This window comes from Cebus imitator, unplaced genomic scaffold (genome assembly GCF_001604975.1).
Source record: "Cebus imitator isolate Cc_AM_T3 unplaced genomic scaffold, Cebus_imitator-1.0 Scaffold506, whole genome shotgun sequence".
NCBI classification, from domain to species: domain Eukaryota; kingdom Metazoa; phylum Chordata; class Mammalia; order Primates; family Cebidae; genus Cebus; species Cebus imitator.
In genome coordinates, this window is record NW_016107821.1 from 806,795 (window position 1) to 817,011 (window position 10,217).

The 10,217-nt window shown below is 38.9% G+C and overlaps 1 protein-coding gene across 11 annotated transcripts in view; it reads left to right on the forward strand.

The window, feature by feature from the left end:
- LOC108292769 (microtubule-associated serine/threonine-protein kinase 4) overlaps positions 1-10,217 on the forward strand; it is a 347,164-nt gene that overhangs the window by 295,511 nt on the left and 41,436 nt on the right. For all 11 annotated transcript variants that reach the window (XM_037733236.1, XM_037733235.1, XM_017513848.2 and 8 more), the window contains 2 exons: positions 1,558-1,625; positions 3,850-3,935. In XM_037733236.1, coding sequence (XP_037589164.1) covers positions 1,558-1,625; positions 3,850-3,935 — 154 coding nt within the window. The remainder of the gene's footprint in view (positions 1-1,557; positions 1,626-3,849; positions 3,936-10,217) is intronic.

Genomic DNA, 10,217 nt, shown 5'->3' on the forward strand with positions numbered 1-10,217 from the left:
ATCACGCCATTGCACTCCAGCCTGGGTAACATGAGTGAAACTCCGTCTAAAAAAAAAAAAAAAAAAAAAAAATTACACCAAGATGAGTGGATCACCTGAGGCCGGGAGTTAAGACTAGCGTGGCTGACATGGTGAACCCCCATCTCTACTAAAAATATAAAAATTAGCTGGGCGTGGTGGCGAATGGCTGTAGTCCCAGCTACTTGGGAGGCTGAGGCAGAAGAATCGCTCAAGCCTGGGAGGCAGAGGTTGTAGGGAGCCAAGATTGTGCCACTGTACTCCACTCTGAGCGACGGAACAAAACTCCTAGAAATAAATAAGTAAATAAACAATTAAAAACTTGGATTATTCTACATTTGTCTCCCTTTCTTGTAAGCATCTAAACCAATATGCCTTAGGCCTATCTTTTGAAGGTTAGGAATTGGGAGTTAGTTGGGCTGCCCAGGTTTGCACCCTGAGCCAGCACTGCATGCTCAATGTCCAGTTATTCCAGAATCTAGAATTTATAAATTTTTATCTAAAGGTAATACTCCAATGTTGTTTTGCTTTGGATATGTGAACCTTGACCATCCAAATTGATGCACCTCTTTGTGCCTTAGTTCTTCCATAAAAATGAGATAATAATAGCATTTATTTATAGGATTGTTTTGAGGATTATATGTTTGTCTTTGTAATTGCTTAGCATAGTAAGTGTTTAATAGATGTTAGCTGCTGTTGCTATTTTATTTAAACACTACAAATTTTTGCCCCTTTGTCTGAGAGCCCTTCCAACTGGATACATTTTAGTTGACCTCCAAGACCATAAATCTACATTTAATGAGCTCTTAATTTTTAGTCAGTATGCTAAGAGCTTAACATGCATTATCACATACAGTACTCATAAAAAGCTCTACGAAGTAAGTCACATTGTTTACATTTTACAAGGGAAGAGCTTGAAGTTAAAGGTCAGTCAGTAAGTGCAGATAGTAGTGGTAACCTAAGTCTTTTAACCTCCAAATCCCTCTTAACCACCATTATTACTTCCTCTCTGACAAATTCTTAGTGTCTTTGGCAGGGTATTTCTCAGTGGATATGAAGGAATGGAACAAGAGATAAGCACCACAACTTAAGAATCATTCCCTAGTTGTAGTCAGTGCTTCTTTGATGCCTGCCAGAGCCTGGAAAGACTTGCCTGTCTCAGATACCGATTCTAAGCAGAGATGTTGACCTACCGAAGCCTTTCCAAGCTGTGGTGATTGCATCAGCCAATGAGATCCTATGCCCAGCTTCTAAAGTTCCTATGTCTAGGTGTTTGCAAGAAATGGGCTTCCAGCGACGGGTATATAATGAACAATTTCAAAATACCAATTGCTGCCTCTTTTTAGATTTAAGATTTTTCCATGGACACATTGGAGTATAGAGCAGTTTGTTTAATATGGGAAAAATTATTTTTCTTTTGTTTCTTATTAGTATTTTCTTATTAGTATTCTTATTAGATAAGAATACTAATAAGCTTAGTATTCTTATCCAATCGTGATATTTTTATAAAGCTTTACTGGCTTTCTTTTTTAAACTTAGAAATGGCTCAATTGGGAAACTACGATAGTGGGACAGCAGAAACACCAGAAACAGATGAATCAGTGAGTGTAAGTATCTTTCTTGATGAAATATGATATTGGTTTTTCTGTTTAGCATCTGGAGATTTTGGCTGTGTTAGTTTATTTATGCACCAAATGTTTATTATGCTTCTATGTGGAGGGCACTGTGCCAGACAGTAAGCATACAATTTTAGCCCCTTCCTTCAAAAAGAAACAAAACTTAATAAAAAATCACATGCAAAAATAGAAATGATAAATAGGAATAAGATCTGCGAAGAAAAAAGACCACATACTACTAGAATATAACATAAACATATTTGCCATAGTCTGTCCAGTCCCCAAAAATTTCCCAAGGAAATGGCACTTGAGCTCAGTGTAACAGATTACTAGGGTAAGAAGGGATAAATGGAACATCCACAGGGTACATCAGAAGACTAAGAGCAAGAGAGACAGGAGAAACTAGAGCACTTGGGTAAAAACTGGATGCTTAAGGTCCCTGTTTTTCATGTTTGTCAGGTGTTTTGTTTTTGTTTTTTAAGAGCAGTGGGAAGTGATTGAACTTTGGAGGAGATGTATGGATATATGGGGGTGGGAAGAGTGGACAAGGAGATAACACAATCAGAGCTATGGATTGAACAAAATCACACTGACTGCAGTGCAGAAAACAGTGGTGTGGGAGAATGAGGGAGGGGTGACCATGTCGAAGCCAGTTCAGAGGCTGCTGCAGTGGCATAGGGGAGAGGCTCTGGATGCTGGTGCCATTCTCCTTAATTGTGAACACCAAAAGAGGAACCACAATGGAGCAGATTAGGGGTTAGGAAAGCAAGAGCAGGTTGTGTATCCTGGGGGATAAGAACTCAGGCTCTGGGGTCAGGTTGCCTGGATTTGAAGATACTCTGCTTTCTACTAGCTGGGGGATGGGGGAAATTTCTCTGTGCCCCAGTTTCCTTGTTTATAAAAGCGTAAATGAGATTTTTATGTAAAACGGTTAGGACAGTATCACATAGTAAGTGCTAAATAAATGATAGCTGTTATTGTTAATTTTATTATCTGATTCATAATTTTGAATGTATCAAGACTAAAGTTCCTTTTAAACATGCAAGAAGATCCATCAAACTGGCAACTGACACTCAGAGGGAGTTTCTGGTAGAAGTCGAAGTGACTTAGGAGCCATCCATGAACATAAATAAGATCACTCAGGTAGGGAAGAGTTAATGAGATTAGAGAGCCTTGTACAGAGCCTTGCAATCCAGAGCCATGAAGGAGCAGTCATAGTGAGTGAATTACCTTCTGAGCCAGTACAAAGTAGGGAAAAAAAAAAAAAAGAATAAAAAATTAAAAGAGTAATAGTAAGTGACTGAACAAGTAAGTGGTTCCAGTCTTGAAGTCTAGAGGAGAAGATGTTTTGGGTTGAAGAAGTCACATAGCCCCAAGGCCAGAGTGTTGGGTGGGTGATCTTTGTAGACACTGAAGTCACCCTGGATAGAGAGCTCTTGGGCAGAGAGGAAGATGGGTAGCCAAGTCTTCTAAAAACGAGTGGGACGACAGGGTCAGCAATGACAGTACTGAGTTGAGGATGATGACATTTCTTCCAAACAATAGGAAGGGAATTCTGGACTCTTACGCAGGGGAGCAAAGAGCTGGTAACTCCCTCTCCAGACTAAGATAAATGGGGCATGAGAGAATTTTTTTGAAGCATTTTTTCTGTTCGTATCCTTTGAGCTAAACTTTTTGAAGAGCTGTCTTTTTGAAACTTGTTTTGTTAGCCATGTTAAATTTATGGCATGGAAGTAGAGAAAGGCAGGCATTCTATATTTGGGTGTTCCATGCGTTGCCTACTACTTTTCTGAGCAATGAAGATTGCCACAGGAATGAAAGAGACATGCTGTGTCAGGGATAGAGCCCCATGTAGTGTCACCGCAGCCCATTCTTTTCTGGCTGACTGAAACCAAAAGGAAAGTTTGGCATTTTGGAGTTAAATCTCAAAATGTTAAGACTAGGACAAGACCAACCTGAGTAGTTTACAAAATTAAAATCAGAAATTGTCCCTGGTTGCCTGGAAATGTGGATTTGCTTAAGTGACAGTGTCACAAGGAGTTTGTCAGCATTGCTGTGGATGATGGCTCTGTAAACTGTCCCTCAGGTTCCTGTGGCTGGAATACTGTACTTCAACATATTACGTAATACAGCATGTAATTCAAGTAGTATCTATTTTGCTGATAAAATAATTTTCTTCTAAACTACCTTGTAACGTCCATATTTTGTTTCCAAGAGCTCTAATGCCTCCCTGAAACTTCGAAGAAAACCTCGGGAAAGTGATTTTGAAACGATTAAATTGATTAGCAATGGAGCCTATGGGTGAGTAATTCAAGAAAAGCTCTCTGTTGTATTTCTACACACTCAAGTAATGTATTTATTCTTCACATTTATCTAAGGCCAAATAGATGCTGTATAGGGACTTGACTTTTTAGATCACTGCTCCTTCCCTGAGGCTTGTGCTGTGCAGCCGAAATCACTTCTTACTGGACAGCTCGTCAGAAAACATGCCACATGACCAAGGAGTTACTTTAGAGGGTTGGAGAGGAACGCTTGAAAGGAAAAATTTTGTTTACTCTTCTTTCTGCCCCATTAGTTTTTGCCCTTTTGGGTTAAGAGAAGTACCTGACTCTTGACTGAGATATATATGTAAATATTAAATACTATATTATATATAATCATATATTTGTAATTTTCTATATGGTATTACTACATGACAGCCTGTATTTCCTGTCTGACCAGCAGACAACCTTAAGATAAATGTTTTTAAATAAGTCTGGTTGAAAGTTTAGAGCAGAAGTGTCCAATCCTTTGGCTTTCCTGGGCCACATTGGAAGAAGAACCCTCTTGGGCCACACATCAGATACATGAACATGAACAACAGGTGATGAACAGCAACAACAACAATCACAGAAAGCTCATAATATTTTAAGAAAGTTTACAAATTTGTGTTGGTCGGCATTCAAAGCCATCCTGGGCTGCATGCAGCTCCGTGGCCGAGGGTAGGACAAGTTTGATTAAGAGCAATTTTAGTTTAAATTAAATTAAAAGGTTTAGCAATCTTTTAGTCTTTATTTTTATTACCACAATTTTTTTTTAATTTTGTCTTTTTTTTTAATTTATTTTTATTTATTTATTTTTTCGCCATCCTAAGATCTTGCTCTGTCCCTCAGGCTGGAGTGCAGTGGTGCAGTCATAGCTTACCCACTGCAGCTTCTAACTCCTACACCAGGATTTTCAAAATTGAACTGTATGTTCTAATCTAATCATATTAATAGTGCTCCTTCCTTGATCTATTTTTATAGACGCACAGTTTCCTCCTTGTGGCAGTAAATAGTGACAAGATCCATCTGAGTTACTAATAGTTTAGAAGGTAATTAATGCACAAACTATGACCTGATCCATTTTAGATAGCCCAAGAATTCTAGTTTAATTAAGTGTTAATCCCAATTCCATCTGTATATGAAGAGCAGTAAACAATCTCATAGACATTTATTGCCATTTACCACACAGATGAGCAGATGAAATAAAAGAGGTTTTTGTTGTGCCACAAGGGATGTTTCTGTTACCATTTTTTCACCTCGAATATTTTCCACACCATTAACTTAGGAACTTAACTATTTGTGAGTCCCTTCTATGCTTCACTGATTTGTTTTCAGGATATGTCAAATACCATATTTCCTGTTGTGGCTCATAAATGCTTTCTGATGTTGTATTTTTGCAGTATTTTATTTTTCAAGGACTTAATTGAAACTTTTCTATCTAGGAAGATGGTTCTAGCATGCAATTCTTTGTGGTTCCTATTTGCTTATCATTTGTTTTTTAATTCTTTACACTTTTGGAAATGACTTGGAGATTTCTTTATTCATTAGGGAGAAGATTAAACTTTGATTTAATGGGTGTATGGGTTTGAGCACTGCCAGATTTTATTAGCAGTGGAATTCTGGAATAAGATTATCTGTGAAGCACCACTTTTAAAAATTCGGGCATCTATCTTAGCAGTATTTGGAGTTCTAACCGGTTGAGTAAACCTATTTGTAGTGCAATTAAACCACTGTATAGTAGATGAGGTATATCACACTTTAGGGAGTAGTTGGGAATATACAAGAAGTTCAACAAGCTGTGAATCAGTAAACACCCAGGATGCAGGCCAAGTCATTAATGGACTCACAAGCTGCCTGTGGGAGCCTCTGCTGATCAGCCAAAACTCTTTTTTTCTCCTTCTCTCTTCTCATATTTAATCTCTCATTATATTTCTGATAGATTTTCTCTACATTTTAATAATCTTTAATTTGAAATTTGAATGGAACTACCCCTGTTGGTTCACCCAGTCAGTGAGGCTGATTGTAGGCTTATGGGAACTGGCTGAACAAATGTATCCACTACAGGTGGCTGAACTGGGCTTCTAGAGGCTTTCTTAGGTATCCACGTACAGGGTCTGCCACTCACATCAGTGGCTCAGAGACACACCAATGCCATGACGCCTCAAAAATTGCTGCAGCTGGGAACTAACCCTGTCGTTAGGAAGGGTTTCTATCTGTAGTGCTAAAACACACATGGCTTTCTCAGCATCATACTTGGTGAAAATTCATGTTATAAAGCCAATTTGATAAACATCTGATTTCCTTCTCTGTTTAACATGCCTCTGATCTGGAACAGAACAGAACATTTCGCTGACTGGAAGTGAAATGTGCCTTTTTGCCAACTTAGTGCTTTATAGAAAGCTGGCGCCGTGTGCCTGGCACTGCACTGGTTTCTTTATGTACGTTCCCTTCTCACAGAGCCCTTGTGTGGTAGTTGATATTATTTCTACTCACATGTAGGAAATGAGAGGCCCGGAGATAGAGTCACAGATATCCTGATTCTAAGAGGAGCTCTCTTCTCTTTGTAAGGTATCCATTTGTGAAAATGTTTAGCCATACTAATTGGGGTATAGATGTCCTACTTCTTCCAGTGAGTACTTCCACCAGGATCTTTAAGTCATAACTTCAGGTGTTTTCAGAGTAAAAGAATAAAATTGACTTAAAATTTTAAAAGTAAAAAACTAAATTTGAAAGGCCCACCATTTCTTCCCCACTTTTCCTTTCCTTTTAATCCTGGTACACATGATTCTCTGTTACCTGTGAAGGGGCCCAGGACATGTCCCAGAGAGGCCCATGTGTGCAAGTGGCATACGTCCCATTTCCCACATGCTCTCCCTGTAGCCCTTCTCTCAGCTGTCCTCTGGCACACACACCCTCGTTCCTACGTGGAGATTTGCTAGCACCGAGTCACGTATTGGGCTCTCAGAGTCGTGCATAATTTTATACACGCTAGACATTCATGCTCACAATAGGGCTGATTCATTCTGCTCCAGATCCTGTCAGCTTCTAGTTCCACTCTGCCCCACCCTCCCACATCTCAGTTCTGCATGCGTGGGGAGAAGCTTGGCTCGGAGAGTACTAGGGTTCTTGGTTACCTCTTCCCCGCCCCCCACCTTCTACCCTTGGGTTTTCCTGTTTCACAGGGAGGTCAGTGTAGGAAGAGAGGCAGAAGCAGCCTCTTCAAAGAAAGCACAACCTCTGGGACCAGAAAGCAGAGAAGAAACATGAAGCCATATTGGTTCAATGCAACTTTTAACACTGGAAGGTTTCCAGTCCACTTAACAGTGTTATATGCCTGGCTGTCATATCTCTCCTTGTTTCTCTCTGTCTCTCTCTCTCACTTTGCTAACTTTAAGCAGATTGGGAACATCAACTTAAAAGAGGAAAGGTATATGTGAGAGGCAACAATTATTACTCAATAAACAAATTTCAACATGACGAATAATATTCCCAAAGCAATACAGAAATGTAAAAACTCAAAAACAGACAAGAAAGCAAACAGAAAATCCACCTACAACTAATTCTAATTAGGAAGTCTGACCTCTGTTACTTGATCAAGACATGCATGTCCTGAGGCAGTGATATTTCAAGCTACCTGTAAGATTCTTTTAAATTGGTCCCAAGGATTAACTGCTTATTTTAAGCACATCATAGCAAGGGAAAGCAGAATGTCAAACAAAATTTTATGAACTGAAAAATCTGAGTGCCACAGAGACCCAGTCAGGATGCTGGTCAAATTGGGCCTGAGGCATATTTGTCTTTTATTCTTTCATAAAATCATGTATGAGTCCATTCTTCTTCCTTCACTTCCTTTTCTCACACATATTGCAGAGCAGTTGTTTATGTAAGAAATGGTGATTTTCAGTTGAAAATCAGAATAGCCACCTAGTGAGCATCTGTGAAATTCATAATCTATGTCTAAGGCTCCTCAGCACTAAACTTACTCCAAACCAAATATTGAAGGAAGAGATAGAAAGTAAGCTGCATGCCAATTGACTCTCGAGAATAGGCAAGCTATAACGGAAAGATACTGGTTCCTCCCTGTCAGTATTTTACATTCTTGCTTTCATTTTAAAATATGTATTCCTTGTTTGAAAAACATTTGTTTATCAATGTTTATCTTCTGTTTAAGGGATGGCCAGGTTATTTCCTGTGTTCCTTTGTATCTCTGTCCTGCTACCATCATCTGATTAGGAGCAACTCTGTAGTTGGCTGTTTAATTTAAAAGTTGGTCAAAGTAGGAAATAACTTTTAAAAGATATGTATTTTAAACATTTTAATTTAACCGAAATATATGTAAATTTCCGGTCTTTTGATGGAAAATCTTTTCAAGAAAGGCAATATGAACCAGACTTACAATACATTGTTTCTGTTTTCCAATTTTAGCTTTAATGGTGAAACAAAAACTTGAAGCAATATGAATGTAGGAATCTAGATTTTTGTTATTTTTTTCAATTTTTGCAAATCTTGTCACCCACATTAAATCAACAAGGATTTTATTTAGTAACTCAAATTTATTAAGACTTTCTAAAAAATTTGTTTAGTTTTTTGTTAAACAGTCCTTTCCCTTTTTATACTCGTGTTTCATCAGTTTAAGTATTTGTTTAAATTAATCTTAATATCAAATCTAGCCAGCAGAACAGATGTGGGAATCCCTCAGAATGGTGAGAGCCCAAGGCTCTGGTTATCCTGAAGAGGATTACCAGTCAGCGTAGAAAATGTTGGGCACCCAGCTTGCTGGTTTATAGTGGGAATGGCAGCACTGGATCATTCGGTGGATTGATTATGGGGAGTGTGGTTAAGAGAGCTTTTTACTATACGGTGAAGGAAGAACTCGAAAACAAAAGAAATGAGAAGAGAAGAAAAATGTGAGCAAAGCAAAATAATAATAATAATGTTTAGACCGAGACAAAAATGTAGATGTGTAATATGCCAAATGAAGGAAAAAGATGAGCATGATGGGAAGACAGAGATAAAGATACACATATATGAAAGAAAAAGTAATTCCTAGCTGAATACTTAAGGGAAAATGTTAATGTTGATTAAACTGGGATTGAATATGCTTGAGATTTATTTTGGTGAATCACCCTGATATACTGATAGAGCAGAAGCATAGGGTGTCCTAGGCCCCCTTGCAGTCCTTGCTCAGGGACAGTTAAGTAACTAGTAGAAAACGTATCTCAGATCACATACCCCCTGTTTTATAAGGTGGGCACTGGACAAACTTTACTGTGATTGGCAGCTCCTCAGGCAAATTATTTCTTGTTTGATCATTAGACATTTCAAACTTGTTCTCCCATGATATTAACAGTTGAGGAGGACTTGTGAGGAAGGAGCCCATCTAAGACATGTTCCTTGTTGCTCGTCATTTCCAGATGAGCTTTTAAGACTCCTCCTTCTAATTCTTATCTTTACATTACCCCAAGCCTCAGTGGGTCCCTTGTCTTTACCCAGACATAATTGGCTCTATAAAGTATTGTTGAGACTTTAGGCAGAAATCGAGTGCCACCTGGTCTGGTAGTAAAGTTCCCTGACACCTTGACTTTGGGTCTGAGAGAACAGAAATGCAGCTCCATCACTGGCCTCCTGTTATGCCAGGAAGTGCCTTTCCTGTTGAAACAGCCATGGGGGTAGCAGTGCTGAGGACTGCAGTGAGGAAATATGTTACCCTTTGTTGCAGGACAGCCCCATATAATGTGTCACATACTTCTTATTTATCTGGAAATTTCACTGGAAGTAAATTATTCTAAATTGGAAGCCAGATACTCTAAAAAGCTATAGGTTATTTTTGCAGATCCCAAGGGTATCATTTAGAAAATTATTGCTTTAGCGACAGGGTATGGTGGTGCATACCTATAATCCTAGCACTTTGGGAGGCTGAGGAGGGCGGATCACTTGAGGTCAGGAGTTTGAGACCAGCCTTGCCAACATGGTGAAACTCCATCTCTATTAAAAAACACACAAAAAATTAGCTGGTCATGGTGGTGTGCACCTGCAATCCCAGCTACTCAGGAGTCTGAGGCAGGAGAATCGCATGAACCCAGGAGTCGGAGATTGCAATGAGCCGAGATCGTGCCACAGCACTCCAGTCTGGGTAACCAAGCAAGACTTCATCCCAAAAAGAAAAAAAAGTTAATTCTTTCCTGTTCTGACTTACATATTGGATTTTGATGTGTTTGTGGAGAAACTGAAAATGTCAACTCAGCTACCTATTAGGAAATACCTCACTCTGTTTTTTTTT